The 23,698-nt window shown below is 33.3% G+C and overlaps 1 protein-coding gene across 3 annotated transcripts in view; it reads right to left on the bottom strand.

The window, feature by feature from the left end:
• Window positions 1-23,698, bottom strand: part of PRKCH (protein kinase C eta) — a 276,978-nt gene that overhangs the window by 57,760 nt on the left and 195,520 nt on the right. For all 3 annotated transcript variants that reach the window (XM_074290306.1, XM_074290305.1, XM_074290304.1), the window contains exon 10: window positions 18,214-18,368. In XM_074290306.1, coding sequence (XP_074146407.1) covers window positions 18,214-18,368 — 155 coding nt within the window. The remainder of the gene's footprint in view (window positions 1-18,213; window positions 18,369-23,698) is intronic.

Raw genomic sequence — 23,698 nt, 5'->3', positions numbered from 1 at the left:
TTCAGACAAAAAACTTGATATTTTCCTTTGGAGAATACTGTTCAGATATTTTTTCATAAGTAATATGGGAAAAATACCTGTTTTTTGATGTTGCTAAAGGGCATTTATCATGCTACTGGGTTTGCAGAAATGCTGGTGATCACAATGCTTGCTAGGCTTGGTTTGATTTAGGCCTGTCCCTAGTAATATGGCTCTTGTCTGCCAACCATATACTGATCATATTCATGCTTTATCAGAGTATAAACAGGAAAGAAAATTCAGTTTCATTAATTTTGTTACCAGTATGGTAAAAAGTTTGGGATGTGAAAGAAAGCACTTGACTCTTGGTTAAAAGTAAGCTATGGGCTTATCTATAGATTTCAGTTACCCATTAACCTCAAGATTCCAAAGAAAAGACTATCAGATCTTGGATAGAGTCAATAACAAGATCATGGATTTAAAGCTGGGAGGGATCTCAAAGGGCATCTAGTTCAAATGCCTCATTTTGCAGATGAGAAAATGTGAAGTCCACAGAAATAAAAGGACTAGGCTAAGGTCTCACAGGTTAGAAGTAGAAGACCTGGGATTTAAATCCAGGTTCTTAGATTTCAAATGTAGTGCTTATTCCATGATAATATGAGCTTGCAAAAATTCCACCATACAAGTTCATTCTTCTAAAGAGTGTACTGTCAAGGTTCATCTGGGAAAATAATTTTCAGAAGACTTACTCTTACCTTTCTTTGGATTGAAGTCTAAAATGGGACACTAGGGATAGGATCAATATAAACAACAGTTTATATTTCTATGGTATTTTAAAGATAGATACACACACAACTATATATATATATATTCTCCCCCCCAAAAGGTCTGCATCCCAGAGATTTACTACCTCACAGTTTAACATGTTCAAACTCTGTTCTGTTTAGTCAATAGAATACATGCTTATTAATAAGAGCAAAGAGTCTGCTGTTGGAAGGAGGGAAGACTGACATCATATATACCATGGTCTTGGGGGATATACCAAAGACCACCTCTTTCAGGTCTGTTGTCACAGCAAGGAGAAACTTGTTTTGCTGACTCACATGCTAGCACCCCAGTAATTAACCAGAGAAGTTCTATGACAAAAAATCAATTCCCTCTGACATTTATTTAAAGTAGTATGAATTGGACTTCTGGAACCAAGATGGTGGAGCAAATAAGTAATCTTCCGAAGTCCTTACAAATTTCCCTCCACATAACTAGAAAACTGACTCAGAACTGGTCTAGGAACAGGGGATCAGCTTACCATCCTGTCAGGAAAGGTCTGCCTCACTGAGGTGGGAAGAGAACAAGGACCAAGAGCAACAGTAGCAGCCAGTATCACAGCAGGAAGCCTGCAGCAAAGTTCAAAGCATGGTGTGATGCACCGTGGGCCATACCTTCCTGCAAACCAGCAGCTCCCTAGGGAAGTGAGCATTCTGTGCAGCATAACCCCAGCAATCGCACCCCCAACACAAGCCACCAGCAAGGCCTTGACCCCATTTGCCGACCACTAGTGAAACCCTGCTTCAAAGCAGGCCAACAGGACACTGCACCCCATCCTACTACCTGCAGGGAGACCCTATTTCCACAGCAATTGAGCATCAATACTCCACCTAATGGGCAGATCAGCAACAATATATACCTCTTTCAGGGCTAGCCACTCAGAGTCTGTTACTATAGCAACCCAGCAGCAAGACCCCACCTCTGGAGCAGGCCAGTAGCTAAATCCAACACAGGAGAAGCCAACAGGGAGGACCCACCTCCCAAAACAAGCCAGGAAGGAAGCCTGCCCTCCAGAGAAAGCAAGCAGTTAAGCTCTGAAATCTAGTGAAAGTCAACAGTAAGACCCCAGAGCCCCCCCCCCAAAAGCCCAACTCATAAAAACACCAAGTCACCAAAAAAGAAACAAATAAAAAACAAAACACAAAACTCAAAAAAGAGTATGACTACACAATGTTACTATGGTGATGGGGGTATCAAGGCATAAAAGTAGTAAAGGACAATAGTGTTCAAATGGCTACATATGAAGCTTCAAAGAAAAATAATTTGGTTTTAAGTCTTAAAAGAATTCCTGGAAGAGCTTTAAAAAGATTTTTAAAAGCAAATTAGCAAAGTAGAAGAAAAATTGGGAAAAGAAATGAGAATAATACAAGAGAATCATGAAAAAAGAGTAAACAGCATGGGGAAAGACATACAACAATTTAACATGGAAAATAACTCCTTAAAAAATAGAATTGGCCAAATGGAAAAGAAAGTAAAAAAACTCACTGAAGACAATAATTCCTTAAAAATTAGAATGGATCAAGTGGCAAATAATGATTTCATGGGACATCAAGATATGATAAAATCAAATCTTAAAAAAGTAAAAGAAAATAGAAGAAAATGTGAATTTTCTCATTGGAAAAAAACAAATGTGCTAAAAAATATACCTAGAAGAGATAATATGAGAATTATTCGACTATCTGAATACCATTATTAAAAATCCTGTACAATATCCTTCAAGAAATTATATATTAAAAAAAAAAAAAGCTGCCCTGATATATAAGAAGAGAGGTCAGAATTGAAAGTGAAAAAATACACTGCTCACTGCCTTAAAGGGATCCTTAAATAAAAACTCCCAGGAACATTACAGCTAAATTCCAGAGATCATAGGCCATGAAGAAAGTATTGCAAGAAATTAAAAAAGAAACAATTCAAATATCATGGAGCTATGGTCAGGATCACACAGAATTTGGTGGTTTCTAAATTAAAGAATTGGAAGGCTTAGAATATGATATGCTACAAGACAAAGGGATTAGGATGACAATCAAGAATCACTCAACAAAACTGAATAAAATCTTTTAGGACTAAAACCATCATCAAATATTGTCTGTAATAGGGATAAGCTAGAACCTTTCCCAATATAGTCAGGGTTGAAATAAGGATGCCCATTATCACCTCTGTCATTTCATATTGTCCTAGAAATGTTAACTAAAGTAATGAGAAGAAAAAGAAATTGAAAGAACTAGAATAGGCAATGAGGAAACAAAACTATCACTTTTGCAGATTATATGTTATACTTAGAAAATCCTAGAGAAACAATTAAGAAACTACTTGAAATTATTAATAAATTTAGCAAAGTTGAAGGACACAAAATAAGCTCACATAAATCACCAGCATTTCTATATGTTGCTATTAAAGTCTAGCAATAAGAGATAGAGAAATTCCATTTAAAAGAGTTGTAGACAATATAAAATACTTAAGAGTCTGCCTTCCAAGATAGACCCAGGAACTATATGAATACAACTATAAAATATTTTTCACGCAAATAAAGTCAGATCTAAGTAACTGGAAAAATATGAATGGCTCATGAGAAGGCCAAGCCAATATAATAAAAATGATAGTTCTACTTAAATTAATCTATTTATTCAGTATAATACCAATAAAACTATCAAAAATTCCTTTATAGAGTTAGAAAAATAGTAACAAAATTCATCTAGAAGAATAACAGCTTAACGATATCAAGGAAACAATGAAAAAGCATGTGACATGTAATCTAGCCATCCCATATCTCATACTATATTATAAAGTGGTAATTATGAAAACAATCTGGTACTAATTAAGGAGTAAAATGGTGGATCAGTGGAATAGATTAGGTACATAAAGCACAATAATCAATAACTATAGTAATCTACTGTTATATAAATCCAAATGCATTGACCAACATCTTACAATGTATATCAAGGTGCAGTCAAAATGAGTACATGACTTAAACATACGCAAAATAAAAAAGCATGGAATAGTTTATTTTTCAGATTTATGGATAAGGGGAAAATTTAGGACCAAGAAATATGTAGAAAGCATTATAAAATATAAAATAGGTAATTTTGATTATATAAAATGTAAAAGTTTTTGCACAAACAAAACTAATGCAACAAAAATTATGAGGAAAACAGAAAATTGGGGGAAATTTTGTTATAAGTATCTCTGATAATGATCTAATTTCTCAAATATACAGAGAAGTGAGTAAAATTTATAATATGTTCTTCCCCACTGAAAAATTGTCAACTGATATGAACAGGCAATTTTCAAACAAAGAAATCAAATCTATCTATAGTCATATGAAAAAATGCTCTAAATCACTATTTTTATTAAAGCTTTTCATTTTATGCATAGATAATTTTCAACATTCACCCCAGCAAAACCTTGGGTTCTAAATTATTTTTCCCCTCCCTTCTCTTTACACCTTCCCCAAATGGCAAGTAATCCAATATGTTAAATATGTGCAATTCCTCTCTATATGTTTCCACAATTATCATGGAATATAAAAAAAAATCAGATCAAAAAAGGAAAAAATGAGAAGAAAACAAAATGTAAATAAACAATAAAAAAAGTGAAAATACTATGATGTGATTCAAATTTAGTCCCCACACTCTTCTCTCTGGATGCAGATGGATCTCTCTCCATCACAAGTGTATTGCAATTGGCCTGAATCACCTCATTGTTGAAAAGAGCCATATAATCAAAGTTGATCATCACATAATCTTATTGTCGATGTGTACTATGTTCTGGTGGTTCTACTCACCTCACTTAGAATCCTGTTGATCATTTCTTATAGAACAATAATATTCCATATATTTATATACTATAACTTATTCAGCTATTCTCCAACTGATGGACATCCACTCAGTTTCCAGTTTCTTGCCACTACAAAAAAGGGCTGCCACAAACATTTTTGCACATATAGGTTCTTTCCCCTTTTTTTTTATGATCTCTTTGGCCCACAGGTCCAGTAGATACACTGCTGGCTCAAAGGCTTTGTACAATTTAATAGTCCTTTGGGCATAATTCCAAATTCTAGAATGGTTGGATCAGTCCATAATTCCACCAACAGTGTGTAAGTGTCCTAGTTTTTCTACATTTTCTTCCAATATCCATTATCTTTTCCTGAGAGGTGTGTAATGGTATATCAGAATTGTCTTAATTTGAATTTCTTTGTCTAAATAATTATTTATTTGAAAATTTGAATTAAATTAAAATTAGATTGGTTGATGTGAAATAAAAAGGAAAATGGTGGATGTTGGAGTGGGATGTGGGACACTAATGTACTGCTAGTGGAGCTGTGAATTATCAAACCATTCTGAATTTGTAAGTATGCCCAAAACACTATAAAACTGTACAAACCCTTTGATCTACCAATACCACTGCTAAGTCTAGATCCCAAAGAAATTTTTAAAAAAGCATGAGGATCCCATTTGTACAAAAATATTTAAAGCAACTGTTTTTTTGGGGGGGCAGCTATGAATTGCATATCAATGGGATGCCCATTGATTGGCAAATGGATAAATAAGCTTGGCTATATATGATAATAGAATATTATTGTGCTAAAAGAAATGAGAAGTCTTTTTCTGGTGGCTAAGAACTGGAAATTGAGAGGATGTCCATCAATTAGGCAATGGTGGAACAAGCTATCTTCAGCAATACAATGATGAGACAATCCCAAAGGACTAATCATTAAGCATACTATCCAATTCCAGAAAAAGAATTGATATTGATTGAATGAAGACTGAAAGCATGCTATTTTTCATTTTCTTTCTTCTTTTCCTTTTATTTTTCTTGTACAAAATGACTAATATGGAAATGTTTTACATTATTGCAAAAAAAAAAAAGTACTCATAGTTTCTAGAATTTTCTGTAGCACAAATTCACTGCTCTTCAAATAGATAAAGACAGCTTGAGGCTACTTTTCCATATATGGTAGAAACAGTCATGTCTGTCAGCAAAACAGACTCTAAGTAGAGCTCTCAGTTACCCCTAGAGAATGATAAGTGATGGGTAGCAAACTTGCTGAAATGCAGGCTTGGACCAAGCTCTGGGATCTATTACTCATAAGCAATAGGATCCTTTTTATATGCTTAAAAAAAGTTTTGAGAAACAGAGAACAGGACCTTCTTTCTTTTCTTCTCTATGGTTTTATGGAACAGGATGTGGAAAATTGTTAAAAAAAATTTAGTGACATGAGCAAGAATGTGAGGAGAGGATAGACTTGGTGCTAGCCCATGTGCAGAATCAGGAACATATCTCTTTTATCTTCCTTTTGTTCTGCCCCCAGCTTCATTTTGCATGGGATCTTAGAAGAAAGGTCTACTTTGGTGTCTTAGACTCCTACACTCTGTGGGGTCTTATTTAAGAGGCAGAGCCCCTGAAACAGATTTGCATTGGGCCTTTTGGGTGATTGTTAGAAGCAAACATTGTTGTTAATTATCTCTTGTTTGCTAAGAGGACCAATGATATCATGATGTGATGGATGAACTCCTTCATCATCAGGAAAGTCATCACAAGGCTGAAGTAGACATCCCCCTAACTCATCAATGAGTTTGCTGTTGGTTACTATTGGCATGAGTTTGTGACTTACAGTTCTGAATGAATGCTGACTTATGCTTCAACCTGAAATTGCTTTTATGTAGGATGGAGGGACAAGATGGGAAAAGAGACAGAGGCATTGTGTATAGGGTTTATGAGTGCTACAATAAAAATATCAATGAAAAACTAAGGGATACGGTAAAGATTACAGTGCAAATGGAGTATTTATAGGCTACTTATGGCATATATCATGCAACTTAACTATGTAAAGAAAATAGAGGTAAATGCTAATTCTAACTTTCTGTTTAGTCCAATATAGTCATCACTAGGGGAAAAAAAAGGATTTTTAAAAGTTTATATACTTAAACTAAGGAAAAGAAGTCATTAGAGGGAAAATAACAAGAAAGTGACTTTCAGATGCATAAAATATCTTCTCTCAGCTTCAAAAGTCTCAGGTGATGCATTTGCTAATGCCTAGGTCTCTTCTACATTACCAGTAAAACAAGAAGGCAGCCACAGTGCTTGTACCTTCTCATTCATTCTTCATTTCAGGACATTAACTACTGACCTAGCCTCAATTTGACTCTCTCTTATAAGTTCTTAGCTATACAATAAAGTATTGCAATGCAAGCTTTGGGGGTAAAGAAGAGAGGCCCTATCTCCATAACAGATCCTAATATTGGCTGAAAGGGATCTAATAGATCACTTAGCTAAACTCTTTTTTAGAGATTGAAAAACAGATCTAGAACTGAAGTGAATTACCTAAGGTCACAGAAATTTCAAAGAGCTACAAGCTTTACTCAGGGACTCACACTCAATTTAAGACAGCTAGGAAGCACCATACATAGAGTGCTAGGCCTTGAATCAGAAAGACTCTTCTTCAATTCAAATCTGGCCTCAGACACCTGTGTGACTCAGTCAGATATGTGACTCTAGGCAAATCACTTAACCAGATTTACCTCAGTTTCCTATCTGTATGAGCTAAATAAGAAAATGGGAAACTATTATAGCATCTCTGCCAAGAAAATTCCAAAGGAAGTCTTGGTGATTTGGACCTCATTAAACAAAAACAACTCTAAATCCATTGATCCAAAATATATTGCCTTTTGTGTGGATATACAACCATAAAATAAACAAAAAATCACCTCACTAAACTTCATGTTAGGTCCTCATTTGATAATCTATTGTTAAAAGAAAATAGAATGAAAAATATAGCTCAAAACAAAATCAAATAACAATTGCTAGTATTTATATAGCATCTTTAAGTTCTCCAAAGTAACATTTTAAAAATCTTAGCCAATTCTAATAACAACAGGTATTATTACTAACTTTATTTTATAGATGAGAAAAGAGATGTTAAATAATCATGATGATAATGACAGGTAATTCTTATATAGTGCTTACTCCAAGTTCTTTGTCCAAGGTCATGCAGTAAGAGCTTACTGTTCAGTCATTCCAACTCCTCATGACTCCCTTTAGGATTTTCTTGGGAAAGATATTGGGATGGTTTGTCATTTCCTTCTCTAGTTAATTTTACAAATAAAGGAATGAAGGTAAACAGTGTTAAGTGACTTGGTCACACAGGTAGTAAGTGTCTGAGGCCAAATTTGTTTTTTCTGATTCCAGGCTCATGCTTTAGCCACTGTACCACCTAGTAAGAGTCTAAAGGAAGATTCAAACTCAAGCCTTCTTTGGTTCAGTTCCAGTTTCAGCAGTCTGTCAACTAGACCACCTCATTGTTGCATGAATGATAAGAGATACAGTAGATCATAGCCACAACTCTAACAGAATTTTGTGGTAAAATTCTCTTGATATATATTCATGGTGGTGAGGGAGTAATAAAAATAAGATTTTTCTGCTTTTAGCGCAGGATGCTTCAGAATTCCTCATTTTTGCTGCTGACACTGAAGTTGAGATACCATCAAAGGCCAGGAACTAGGCCAGTCATTATATACACTTCATGCTTCACATTGTGAATTCCCAAGGAGACCTTGCAAAAGACAGTGTCCCTTTTGTTAAATGGTATTTGAACAGATAGAGTATTCACACTCTGCTTAATATGTCTGAATATTTGTATGGGCTGAAACCAACAAAGATTTCTCAGACTTTTTAGTCTCTATTTAGCTTTCTGGCACATATGGCAAACCTCAGTTAACATTTCTCACATTAATTTAAAAAATAAAAATTGTGAATTGCTCAATTAAATTCTTAAGAGGTATGGGAAGGATGAAGAAAGAAACCACACTGCACAAATGCAAAATGTGTGTCAACTCAACCACTGGATTGAATCTGTTTGAACCTGTCTAAATTTGAAATACAAGATGAAACTTCCCTTTATTGATCTGGAAACATTAGTCCCTCTGAAGACACATTTTCACGAGCTATTTCAGAGTTATTAGATTTGTGTTTATCTTTTATGTTGTTGTTGTTTACCATCACATATGCTCCTCTAATTCTAATTCTACTGCCTAATTTTTCTGATACCTGAGAATAAAGGATCAGATATATCAGTAAGTTAACACTGCTATGAGATGTAGATATACCCAGGTTTTTAATGCAAGAATATTCAAATTTTCAATTAAGTTTTAAAAATATTTATTTAAATGCTAACTGCACTTGGTAGCTAGGTGGCACAGTGATCTCAAGAGCATTCTGGGTTTTAAAGACATAGAAGACCCAAGTTCAAATATTTCCTGAGGAATCTGTCGACGTGTGACTCTCAACAAATCACTTAACTGTTTCAATTTTACTACCAGGGTTATTATGAGAATAATAAAAGTAATATTTTAAAGTGCTTATTAGCACAGTGACTGCTATAGAGTAGGTATTTAATATATACTTAATTCCTATACTATCCCATTCTACTATGTCCACTGGGTAAAGATTTTCAAGTAGATAATGATGAGAGTCACCAGAATAGGCAGATATGGAGAAGTCATGATATTCCATCAGCAAAAAGTATATTCATATTTGTGAGATCAGAAATCTGTGAAGCACATTGAATTAAGTGAGGGAAGATAGAAATTCTACACAAAACTCTCCCTGGATAAATCCAAAGGGGCATGTTTCAGAAAATATTTTTTCTTAACATCTCCTTCCTTTCAATCCCTAAAATGGTATCTTAAATACTATACACACTCAACAAATGTGTTTGAATAAATAAGCTACTTAAATCTGAAGAAGATGGTTATCATTTTGGTTAACAGTATCTGATCATAACAATCTGTGGAACCATGCCATCTCATTCCTACATTCACATTAATTTGCATTGTTTAGAATAATAATAATAAACTAGTCACATGAATGATTGTCTTATAAATTTAAATAAAAAGACAAACTCTGATTTGTGTGTATATATGTTTAAATGATAAATCATGATACATAAAAATCACTGAACTGGAAATCAGAACTGAATTTTAGATCTGGCTCTGCCACTACTAGATTTATGGCCTTGGTCTGTAAAATGGGAAGAGCTATACTAGATGATTTCTAAGCTCTTCTCCATTCTAGCATCTATCAGGTCTATGATCTCTGGAGGAAAGTGAATTTGAACAAGAGTACTCAGAGATCATTGCACAAACTAAAGAAAGTCCTTTTAACTGATTTTGCTGAACCTTTATTTGCTCAACCTTACATGTGCTTCAGAATCAGGACTGGCCTCATTCCATAAAAGTAGAATTTATTTAGAATTGTCTTCTTGATAAGATCTAAGAATGGCAAAGAAAGACATGCAGGATAAAGGTATCTTTGCCTTATAGTTCTGTAACAATGTCTGAAATTCTTTTTATCACTTGTTAAGATTGCTAATAAGATGTAAATGCAATCCAGGAAAGGAAATGCCTTATATGATAATGAGCATTTGTTACTTTAACTAAAGCTAATAAATACATTTCTGTATTTAGGCAGTGGCATGTTAAACACTAAGGAAGAGGTTCTCTTATCTTAGGTCTATGGATTCCTAGATGGATTTCAGGGGTTGTGAACTTGGATGAGAAAAAAAAAAACATCTTTATTTTCACTTATCTTTGATTTAATTCTATATATTTTATTTCATGCCCTTAAAAACATTATTCTTATAAATGGGTCTATAAGATTCAAACTGCCAAAAAGGTCCATGAGACAAAAATGGTTAAGAGCCTCTGCTTTAATAGTACTTGATAAATTTTGATGAGTCAGGAAAAATATGAAACTCAGAGAATAAGGGAAAAGAGGAAGGGAAGGGAACAAGCCATTTATTAAATAACTACTAGCACTGTGCTAATTATTTTATAAATAATATCTCATTTGATAAGGGAAAGGAAAAATAAAGATGAAAATGAAGTTATCAGAAGAGTACAAATTTACATATGCCTGGGGCCTCTGCTGAAGATTGGCACTGCCCCTCCCCTCATTTGCTAGTTACAGGAAAAACAGAGTATCCGGGCCTAAGGGAAGTGGGTGAGACACCCAAAATGCCTGATATGAATCACATTTACGTCTTTTGGCTGCCATGGCACCTTGCCAAAGGGATGAATGGATTTCTATAGTGAAACAATTCACTTTTCCAATCTTGCTTAATTCTTAGTATATTTTGAAACCAGAAAACAATTATATTGTTTAGTATTTAAGTTAGTAAGTTCTATAGTGAGAAGACCTACTTACTGGCTCATGTTTCTTATAGAACACACTAAATAAAAAGTATACATACATATTTATATACATGTATGCATCTATACACATATATATGTATATATACAAATGTGTTATATGTATGTGTATATATATATGTATATATAAAAGAAAAGATGTCCATACTATATATCAAAAGGACAATTACAGAGAAAATCTATATCCTATTTCTTCTGTCAATTATTTGCCTCGTGTAATTAAAGGACCAAATTTAGTTATAAAACAAAACTGAAAAATGAAGTCCAAAGAAAACAATAAAACAATCTAAGTTGGATGATGGCATTTGAAGTTAATTTACAGCTTTTTGTTTGTTTCTTTTTAATATACATATAATATAAATAGAAAATGCAAGAGTGCTACAGGATCTAAATTATCACTTCTCTGGTGTAATATAAAAGTTACATTATTGAGACACAATGTGAAAGAATTGTGCCTGAATGACTTTTTAAGATTTAAAGTATCTCTAACTTAAAGCACCTCAGTTAAAATTTGTTGTTGTTATTATTCAGTTGTTTCAGTTGTATCCAACTCTTCACAATGCCATTTGGAATTTTTTTTGGCAAAGATGCTAGAATGGTTTGCCATTTCCTTCCTCAGCTCATTTTATAGATGAGGAAACTGTGGCAAACAAGGTTAAGTGACTTGTCTAGGACCACCTGGATAGTGTCACAGTAAACTCATAGATGGAAATGGTCCTTCTGACTTCAATTTCAATATTGTATCTTGAGTTACATAGTTTTCCCTTGATGTGTACATATTGTTCTCCAATAGAATGCTCTCTGAAGGTAGAAGCTATTTTGTTTTGTTTTTAATCTGTTTCCCAAGTGCATAATGTTGTCTGGCACAAAGTTGGTGTTTGATAAATGCTTGTTGATAAACTGAGTGATTCTTTTTAGGAGCCAAGTAGGAATATATAATACAAAGCTGGATTTACTCAAATGCTCTATTAGGCTTTAGGAATTCTATAGATGTTTGTAACTATTTTTACATCTTTCTAAAACCTTTATCCACCTTTTCCATTTTCAATAAAATTGACCTGTTTTATTTATTCTACTCTTGTTATCACTCATAAGTTTTAAAAGCATCAAGTTTAAAAAATCATTTAAAAAGTCTTTTTCTTAACATGGAAGCTACTTGAGGAATTTACCTTCCCTTGTATTACCTCCCCATAGCAGAAACCATCTTATTCATGTCAAAATTGCTTATTCAGTTAAAGATACAGAGAATAAAAACACAATTGTGCATGTGAAATGACACAATTTTTAAAAATGAAGGCAACTACATAAATTTCAAAATTTTAATATTTCCTTGAAAATGCTTCCATGATTGTTTTCTCATGCTTCCAATAATTTCTAGTTATATTTTTATCTTCTTGCTTTCATCTATACAATCCTGTTCATTTATTCAACAACACAATTAAACAACCATTACATATAAGACAATGTGCTATGCTACAAGAGATAGGCATTATAGAAGACATTGTTCCAAATCTCAAGATGCTTATAATCTAGTATGGAAGATAATGAAATATCCAAACAAATGAAGAATGTAATACATATCATAATAAAGCCAAGAAACCGGAGAGTTCAGAGGAGAAGGGTAGTGGGTATTAGCAAACATTACTGACAGATGCTAAGAGAGAAGAACTTTGAAAGATAAGCAAGATTTTAAGAGTCAAAAATAGCAGAATGACATTTATAGAGGGAGCTATGAGTAACATGGGGCAGCAAGGTGTTACAATGGATAAAGTGCTGGGCCTGGAGTCAGGAAGACTCACCTTGGTGAGTTAAAATCCAGTCTCAGACATTTATTAGTTGTGTGAACCTGGGCAAGTCACTTTGTTTTAGTTTCCTCATCTGTAAAATGAAATGGAAAACCACTCCAGGATCTCTGCCAAGAAAACCCCACATGGGGTCATGAAAAGTTGGACATGACTGAAAAAAAAAAAAAAGACTCAACAACACAATGAATAGATGGAAAAAAAAGCAAAATGCCTCTGTGTGTTGGAGAGGTGAGGAGGGAAATTACCCGTATGATAAACTGGTCTGTGTCACAAAAATGAAGAAGTATGTGGGTAGGGGTGGAGGTGGTGAAAAGACAGTGGTCAGATTGTGGAGGTCTTCAAATGTCATAAGTATTTTGAACTATATTCTGAAGACAAGGAAGAGATAATGGAGACTTCTGAGGAAGGGAGGATAAAGAGAGATCAATATGATTCAAGCTGAACTTTAAGAGAGTTATTCTAGCAAAAGTGTATGAGGTGGATTAGAAGAAGAAAGGAGAATGGTTAGGGATAATTGCAAGATCTCATAAGGCTCTGTAAGAGGGCAGAAATGTGACAAATGGAGGGAAATCTACAAACTACAGTAAAATTTTGATTCCTGACAAAAATTCTAGAATTTTATTAAAGGAATGATTGATTTTTTTGTGCATTTTGAGAGGTAATCACTGAATCAGCATGGTTTCATCAACAGCACGTCATGCTAGACTACTCTCAGTTTTTCAAAGGACTACCAGACTGGTAAATCAAGAAAACTGAGTAAATAGTATACCTATTTCAGCAAAAACTCTGCCATAATTTATGCAGTCATTTACCAATTGTAGTACATTTAGGCTTTTTCCAACTGTTTACAATTCCTAATGGAGCAACTAACTGGCTAACAGAACTATTTCATAAGTTTTAAATTGCTAAATGTCTAAGCAGCAGGTAGGCAACAGACATATTGGAAATATCTTTACTCTCATGATTGTGCTAAAGAATATAAATCTGATTAAAAGGGTTGCACAGGTGAAATACATAGAGGAAATTAGAGTAAAATTAGGAGGTAGTTTTAATAAGCAAAATCTCTATTCTCAATAGTAAAGTTTAACTGAAGATTGAGTTTTTGCTTTAGCATAAATTGATAACATGTATGTAAAATCATGTGTTTAAGTGATAGAGTAATATTTATTTTTTCTACTTCCCCTCCCCATTTTTAAACAAAAGTAACTAAAGTTTAGAGAAAGCATAATGTCCAAATCATAGGATATCTGTATTTTAAGTGATAAGGATCTTTAGTCAATAAGGCAAAGAAATACACTGTTGACTATGTCTTCCTCATTTGTACAACGGAGATGATAATACTTTTATTCCCTTAAGACATTTAAGTGAATACTGTCTTTAATTCTATATGCATATACATATGTAAAAAATATATGAATCCAAGGAAATCTCAATGAGGAAACTATCAACAATCAAACTTTAATTCTTCTATGACTTATTGATTACTAAATTCAAATAGTTCTCATCCTTCCTGACTTCTTTGCAGCTTTTGGGGGTTGTTGTTTTGCTTAATTTTGGACTACACTTGTTAAACTGACGCACAGAAAGTCTGGTAAGGAAATAGCCTTTGTCTAGGACTTAAAGTAGTGGCAAAAAAGTTAATGTGCATTAAACTTATTTTTTCCCTAGAAAAACAGTTGTTAAACATTTACTAGCACATGCCTACCTTTACATCTCCAACTTAACATCTTTCCCTCAATCAAGTATTTCCCTTTAACCACCAAACTTTTTGACTAATTTATTCATTCCATAAGATTATGTTAAATATCTATAACATTTAAGTCAACTTGAAAGGTACTGAAGACATAAATACAAAAATGAACAGTCTTTGTCCTCAAGAAGAGTTTACATTATATTAGTAGAAGAAAATTTCTGATACATATAGGCCCTGTGGGCACTCACACATTAACTGATAACATGAAACAATACAAAAAATTATGTGTTTTGTTTTGTTTTGTTTTTAACCAGGATTTGAATGTTCCTACATTAGTAAATGAATGCCAGGTGGTAAATTTCAGCTTAATTTATCTACTTATGACTTTCAAAAACTACTTTTTGAATTGTTTCCTGAGTATTTCTCTTGCTAGGAAATTAATCTAGTTTCTTTAAGACATTATGAGTAATATAATCCTTTTCATTTACATTAAAGGTATCTGGGAGGCAATGCTAGCAAATGCAGGCAAAAGAAAGACTGTTATATTTTGAGTCACAGTACTGGAGTTTGAGAATTGATTTTCTATGCAAGGCATTTAATCTCCACTTTGTCATTAGCAAAAAGGAGGATAATAATATTCTTACTATTACTTCCCTAAGTAGGGAAAAGAGAGAATCCAATGAGATATTACAAACCACAAAGCTCTTAAAAAATATTTTTTAAGAAAAGTAATATGTCATTTGGTAAACAAATGCAGGAAAAATATATCAGGAATTCTACATTCAATTTTTCATCGACATTCTCAATTCCATATTTTTTGTGTGTCATCTGAACACCTGGAAAATGGGGAAGCAACAACAAACCCTAGATATTTTAGTGTTTTCAATAAAGAATAGGAATGTAGCCTTTTATCAGCAAAGGATCTGATTAAGCAGCTCGAAAAAGGAATTAAAAGGATCATGAAAGGTAGAAGTTAGAAGGTGCTTGGACCTGATACGCTGAGGAAACTTTTGAGCACCATTTCCTGATGAGTTTCCACCTCTCATGAGCTTCCAGATCGTCCTTCCAGCTGGAAAAACTACATTTTCTATTCCCCTCCCCTTCCCCTTTGACAACAAGCTGAAAGAAAAAGCTAACAAATTGAATATTGCATAAAGCATAAAGGGATCAGAATTATGGAATGAATGAACATCCTACACTGGTAGAAATGAGGCTATGATGGAAATGAGTATATAAGAGTGGTTAGAGTAGGAATGAACAAAGTGAACAAATGTAAACATTTCCTTCCCCCCATATTTAGTTTTTTTAATGTATAAACACGACCAGATCTGAAACTAGAGATAAACAAATACCTTAGACACAATATAGAAAAACTTAAAGAATTACTTGTTATAAATTTGTTTTTCTTTTTCTTCTTTTTTTTTCCCCCCCTGAGGTTGCAGTTAAGTGACTTGCCCAGGGTCACACAGCTAGGAAGTGTTAAATGTCTGAGATCAAATTTGAACTTGGGTCCTCCTGAATTCAGGGCTAGTGCTCTATCCACTGCGCCACCTAGCTGCCCCATAAATTTGTTTTTCAATGCCAGAAAATTCTGTTCTACAATCCATGTTGACATTTATTTTGTGATAAATTGAATTGTGTTATCATGAAGATTTTGCATACTGTGTTTGGATGAATATAGAAAATGATACTTTGGCCCAAAGGCTCCTCTCATTGAAATAAGTCTGTATAAATCAACCAGTAAGCATGTTTTTTTCAGGTTCATGCTATGATTTAGGCACTGTGCTAGCTGCTGGGAATTCAAAGACAAAAATAAAATAATTTCTACCCTTGAGGAATTTGCATCCTATTCTATCAACTTAATTAACCAATTAATGTTATATGACACTGTCTGTCTAAATATTTTAAATACAAATGATAATGCATTAAAGAATCTGAAACTATTTAAAAGTCACGTGACACTACTGTATTTTCCTAATTTTCAGATCAGGTGGATAAAAAAGCTGGTATTACATGAAAATCTTTTATGTGTCGACATTTAGATTTCTAACCGACAAAGTGAGAATAGAGAAGCAGATAATCTTTTCCCTTTTTAATGATATTACCTCACTTTATTTCTAAATTGCATGGCTTTGTACATGCTTCAGTCTGAGAGGCAATGCAAACAAATTCAGGCAAAAGAAAGACTGCTGTATTGTGAGTTATAGTATTGGAGTTCGAGAATTGATTTTCTATGCAAGGCATTTAATCTCCACTTTGTCATTAGTAAAAGGATAATAATATTTTTACTATTACTTCTCTCAGTAGGGAGTAGTTTCCTAGTTCTTAGTCAGCTAGAGAGAATTCTGGAAGATGTGAGACTGCAAATAATCAAGAAGGGGAAGAGATAACAGATCTGCCCAAGTTTACACAGGAAGTCATTGTCAAAGTCAGTGTTTGAATTTCAATTTTTAAACAATGTTCAATTACATGTGGTCTAGGAATCATCTGATAATTCCCATACTATGCCATGGGTTTAATGAGAGAAAATACCTCATTATCTTATCAGGGTATAAATTCCCTTCCACTGGGATGACTGATTAAGAGCTGATTAGAAAGATTTAAACTATTCTATGTGCCTATTATTATTTGTTATGATTTTTGTCTTTGTTAGAATTTGTTGTCTTTTGTGTTTCTTTGCCTTAAACTTAGAGGAGCAGCCTAATATAAGTGAAAAAAAAAAAAAGCATAGGTTATCTAGATTCAAGATCTGGACCTATTGATGACCTATTTTTAAATGGGGGCAATGATATTTGTGCTATATATTTCACAGGATTAAGAGAAAATTTGTGTTAAGCTATTATATTTCAATTTTCTTTTTTATTACTCATCTTTTGTGTTTTGTTTTTTATTAAAGTCATTCTTTTTCCTGTATTAAAGTTTCTAAGGCATGTGAGAATGTTGTTTTGAAATCATTTGATTTGTTTGTCTGGAAAAATCCTGATTTCTGTGCTTCCCATAAAAATCTAAAGAAGTTACAATTTGACCTTTAATGGAAAGAAAGAGTATATATGGTAGTTACCCTCTCACTTAATAATACTAATCCTAATCACTATAATTTACATAGAGCCTAAGGGCAATGCTTTCTATTTTGGTAATCAAGGATTATTTTTTATAAATGATAAATATTTCCAGGAAGAAGATATTATTCAATATAGTTAACTTTCTACATATATAACAGTACAATGATAATCAATTTAACCTTTATTTTAGAACAGCACTAGAAGTGCAAAATCACTGATATTTACTGGTAGTTATTCCTAGAGCAGAATTACCTATGAAGAACCAAGTCATGTTAAATATTGATATCATAAAAAAAAAAAAAAAAGAGAGAGAGAGAGAGAGAGTGAATTTGGATATAGATCTGGAAGTTTAGAGGACAGACATTTTCAGAAAATTAAACAGAAGAACAAATGAAGATTTTCAAGTTTAAGAAACGTAAATATCTACTACCAAGTATTTGATTAAACTTATTTCAAAGAACAGTTATTAAACTAACACTTAAGGCTCTTGGGATTGCAATGGTAAAAACAAAACAAAACAAACAAACAAACAAAAAAACCCAGCCCTTATTCTTGAGAAGTTTCTAGGCAATATATTAATCTGTTCCTACTACAAAAAGGAAACTCATAGTGGACAGTGAATTGATAGAACTATTGATGGAAAATAAAGGATTGACCATGCTCACCTATAAATGATCCCCTTCTCGTGTAGAAACATAAGGGCAGAAATTATTTCTGCAGCATAGAAGCGGGCTCTTGCTTCATCAAAACGACGAGATTTCTGGATGTGGAACATCAAGTCCCCTCCATTTACAAACTCCATCACAAAAAATAGGCGATCCTAAGAACAAACATAAGAATGGGAAAGGATTACACACTATACGTTTATATTAACAAAGCATTATATGTAAGCAAAAGAAGTTTTTCATCTGGCATTATAAAATTGAAACAATAATTCAGTGATATCTTAAGTCTATCCTGAGCTTACCCTCTGTCGAAACTGCCTGTTCAAATAAAGACTGGATGAAAATTTATTAGAGATATTACCATAGGGAAATTTCATATTTTGATAAAGGATTAGGTCGGATGATCTCTAAGGTACATTTTAATTCATCTTTTATATTGGATTGTAAAGGGCTAGAACTGAGCAGATGTACTTAACCTAGATGCAAGGTAACCTAGCACTTAGGGCTAATTACTGGACAATTCTCTATTAATATGTTTGGAGGATGACTCTACTCAACTCTGCTGGCTTGATCGGTGGGTGTGGACAAAGAAGGGAGAAAAGATGAGAGGGTAGAGTAGGACAGGCAAATCATTCTTTGGCAGCGGAGAGAGAGGAAGGAGGTGTGGAGATTCCTATACCTAATCCCCTGACAGGGACCCCAAAAGACCAAGAATAAAGACTTTTGCTTATCCTGACTCTGGCTGATTTTTAGATATCCAGGGTCCCAACATTGGACATTATGGAGGAAATAAAAGTGTCATATTACATAGCCTGGAAAATTTTTGTGGCTTTGATCAAATTACTATGTATGAAACATTTAGAGAGCAACTGAATGCCCAGTGGTATTGATTGTATGAGCTAAAGAAGTTCAAAAAAGCATAAAGTCAGTCTCGGTTGAAATATTAAGAGAGGATCTGAGCTAAACATGGAAATTTTAGTAGGAATGAGATAGGAAAAGGGAAGGAGTGGGCATTATAACCAATTAAAAAAAGAAATAGTACAGATACACGAATAAGCATGGTGTACATTAGTGGTGTCAAAATGAAAAAAGAAAGGGATCACTGTGGGCTACATATTTACTTAAAAATAATGTTAACATTATCCATGTTGTACTATATTTTATTTTGTCAAACATTTTCCAATTACATTTTAATTTGATTAAGGTCAGTTGTTTTGCTTGCTGTATCGGTTTACTACATTGAAAATACCTGCTTCATATACTGTCAAAAAAAATTTGTAATTATAAAATAAAAAAAAAATCCTGCTTCAAAAGAAAAAAAGATATATTTATGGGAAATTATAGGAATAAATCAGGACCTTAACTTTCTTGCCTATACCATATATAAGCTGAATGTGTTTAACTGGAGGGTGAGTGGTTGAATTTTTTTTTTATCCCTTCATTTTATTTTATTTTATTAATTTTATAATTATAACTTTTTTTGATAGTACATATACATAGGTAATTTTTTTTTACAACAATAACCCTTGTACTCCCTTCTGTTCTGAAATTTTCCCCTCCTTCCTTCCACCCCCTCCCCTAGATGGCAGGGATTCCCATACATATTAAATATCTTATAGTATATCTTAGGTACAATATATATATATATATGCAGAACCGAATTTTGTTATTGTTGTTGTTGTTGCAAAGAATTGGATTCGGAAGGTAAAAATAATCTGGGGAGAAAAATTAAAAAATGTTAACAGTTTACACTCATTTCCCAGTGTTCCTTTTCTGGGTGTAGCTGATTCTGTCCATCATTGATCAATTGGAATTGAATTAGCTCTTCTCTATGTTGAAGATATCCACTTCCATAAGAATACATCCTCATACAGTATCATTGTTGAAGTGTATAATGAGCCCCTAGTTCTGCTCGTTTTCCAAGCCTCTCTGTATTCACCCTGTTGGTCATTTCTTATAGAACAATAATATTCCATAACATTCATATAACATAATTTACCCAACCATTCTCCAATTGATGGGCATCCGTTCATTTTCCAGTTTCTAGCCACTACAAAAAGGGCTGCCACAAACATTTTGGCACATACAGGTCCCTTTCCCTTCTTTAGTATTTCCTTGTGATATAAGCCCAGTAGCAACACTGCTGGATTAAAGGGTATGCACATTTTGATAACTTTTTGGGCATAATTCCAGATTGCTCTCCAGAATGGTTGGATTCTTTCACAACTCCACCAACAATGCATCAGTGTTGCAGTTTTTCCACATCCCCTCCAACATTCATCATTATTTGTTCCTGTCATCTTAGCCAATCTTACAGGTGTGTAGTGGTATCTCAGAGTTGTTTTAATTTGCATTTCTCTGATCATTAATGATTTGGAACACTCTTTCATATGAGTGGAAATTGTTTCAATTTCATCATCTTAAAATTGTCTGTTCATATCCTTTGACCATTTATCAGTTGGAGAATGGCTTGATTTCTTATAAATTAGAGTCAATTCTCTGTATACTTTGGAGATGAGGCCTTTATCAGAACCTTTAACTGTAAAAATGTTTTTCCACTTTGTTACTTCCCTTCTAATCTTGTTTGCATTAGTTTTGTTTGTACAAAAGCTTTTTAATTTGATGTAATCAAAATTTTCTATTTTGTGATCAATTTTGTGATCTCTAGTTCTCCTTTGGTCACAAACTCCTTCCTCCTCCAAAAGTCTGAGAGGTAAACTATCCTATGTTCCTCTAATTTATTTATGATCTCGTTCTTTATGCCTAAATCATGGACCCATTTTGATCTAATCTTAGTATGTGGTGTTAAATGTGGGTCCATGCCTAGTTTCTGCCATACTAATTTCAGTTTTCCCAGCAGTTTTTGTCAGATAATGAATTCTTATCCCAGAAGTTGGGATCTTTGGGTTTGTCAAACACTAGATTGCTATTTTTATTCACTATCTTGCCCTGTGAACCTAACCTATTCCACTGATCAACTAGTCTATTTCTTAACCAATACCAAATGGTTTTGTTGACTGCTGCTTTATAATATAGTTCTAGATCAGGTACAGCTAGGTCACCTTCATTTGATTTTTTTTTTTCATTACTTCCCTTGAAATTCTCAATCTTTTGTTCTTCCATATGAATTCTGTTGTTATTTTTTCTAGGTCATTAAAATAGTTTCTTGGGAGTCTGATTGGTATAGCACTAAATAAATGGATTAGTTTAGGGAGTATTGTCATCTTAATTATATTCGCTCGGCCTATCCAAGAGCACTCAATATCTTTCCAATTATTTAAATCTGACTTTATTTTTGTGGCAAGTGTTTTGTAATTTTGCTCATATAATTCCTGACTCTCCTTTGGTAGATATATTCCAAAATATTTTATACTATCTACCATTATTTTGAATGGAATTTCTCTTTGTATCTCTTGCTCTTGGATTGTGTTGGTAATGTATAAAAATGCTGAGGATTTGTGTGGATTTATTTTGTATCCCGCAACTTTGCTAAAGTTTTGAATAATTTCTAATAGCTTTTTAGCAGAGTCTTTGGGGTTCTCTAAGTCATCATGTCATCTGCAAAGAGTGATAGTTTGATTTTATCAATACCTACTCTAATTCCTTGACTCTCTTTCTTGGCTCTTATTGCCAAGGCTAGCATTTCTAGTACAATATTAAATAGTAATGGTGATAGTGGGCAACCTTGTTTCATTCCTGATCTTACTGGGAAAGGTTCCAGTTTATCGCCACTACATATGATTTTAAATATATGCTCCTTATTATTTTAAGGAATAGTCCATTTATTCCTATACTCTCAAATGTTTTTAGTAGGAATGGATGTTGGATTTTATCAAATGCTTTTTCTGCATCTATTGAGATGATCATATGGTTTTTGTTAATTTGGTTATTGATATAGTCAATTACACTAATAGTTTTCCTAATATTGAACCAGCCCTGCATTCCTGGTATAAATCCCCCTTGGTCATCGTGTATTATCCTGGGGATGATTTTCTGTAGTCTTTTTGATAATATTTTATTTAAGATTTTAGCATCAATATTCATTAGGGAGATTGGAGTATAATTTTCTTTCTCTGTTTTCAGCCTACTTGGTTTAGGTATCAGTACCATGTCTGTGTCATAAAAGGAATTTGGTAGGACTTCTTCAAACCCAATTTTTTCAAATAGTTTATATGGCATTGGAGTTAGTTGTTCTTTCAATGTTTGGTAGAATTCACATGTAAATCCATCTGGTCCTGGGGATTTTTTCTTAGGGAGTTGGTTAATAGCTTGTTCTATTTCTTTTTCTGAAATGGGACTATTTAGACTATTTACTTCTTCCTCTGTTAATCTGGGCAAGCTATATTTTTGAAGGTATTCTTCCAGTTCATTTAAGTTATCGAATTTATTGGCATAAAGTTTAGCAAAGTAGCTCCTAACTATTGTTCTAATTTCCTCTTGATTAGTGGTGAGTTCTCCCTTTTCATTTTTAAGACTAACAATTTGCTTTTCCTCTTTCCTTTTTTTAATCAGATTTACTAAGGGTTTGTCTATTTTGTTGGTTTTTTCATAAAACCAACTTTTAGTTTTATTAATTAATTCAATAGTTTTTTTACTTTCAATTTTATTAATCTCACCTTTTATTTTTAGAATTTCAAGTTTTGTGTTTGTCTGGGGTTTTTTAATTTGTTCCTTTTTTAGCATTTTTAGTTGTAAGCCCAATTCGTTGATCTTCTCTTTCTCTGTTTTATACAAGTAGGCCTCTAGAGATATAAAATTTCCCCTTATTACTGCTTTGGCTGTATCCCACACATTTTGGTATGTCTCATTATTGCCATTTTCTTGGGTGAAGTTATTAATTATGTCTATGATTTGCTATTTTACCCAATCATTCTTTAGTATAAGATTATTTAGTTTCTAATTATTTTTTGGTCTATTTTCCCCTGGTTTTTTATTGAATGTAATTTTCATTGCATTGTGGTCTGAAAAGGATGCATTTACTATTTCTGCCTTACTGCATTTGATTTTGAGGTTTTTATGTCCTAGTATATGATCAATTTTTGTATAGGTTCCATAAACTGCTGAGAAGAAAGTGTACTCCTTTCTGTCTCCATTTAGCTTTCGCCAAAGATCTATCATATCAAACTTTTCTAGTATTCTATTTACCTCTTTGACTTCTTTCTTATTTATTTTGTGGTTTGATTTATCTAATTCTGAGAGTGCAAGGTTGAGATCTCCCACTATTATAGTTTTGCTGTCTATTTCTTTTTGCAGCTCTCTTAATTTCTCTTTTAAGAATTTAGATGCTGCACCACTTGGTGCATATATGTTTAATATTGATACTGCTTCATTATCTATGCTATCCTTTAGCAGGATATAATGCCCTTCCTTATCTTTTTAAATTAGATCAATTTTTGTTTTTGCTTGATCTGAGATGAGGATGGCTACCCCTGCTTTTTTGGCTTTACCTGAAGCATAGTAGATTCTGCTCCACTCTTTTACTTTT

The sequence above is a fragment of the Sminthopsis crassicaudata genome, chromosome 2 (assembly GCF_048593235.1).
Source record: "Sminthopsis crassicaudata isolate SCR6 chromosome 2, ASM4859323v1, whole genome shotgun sequence".
NCBI classification, from domain to species: Eukaryota; Metazoa; Chordata; class Mammalia; order Dasyuromorphia; family Dasyuridae; genus Sminthopsis; species Sminthopsis crassicaudata.
Note: the sequence above shows the minus strand (reverse complement) of the source record. Positions and strands in the feature narration are given on the sequence as shown.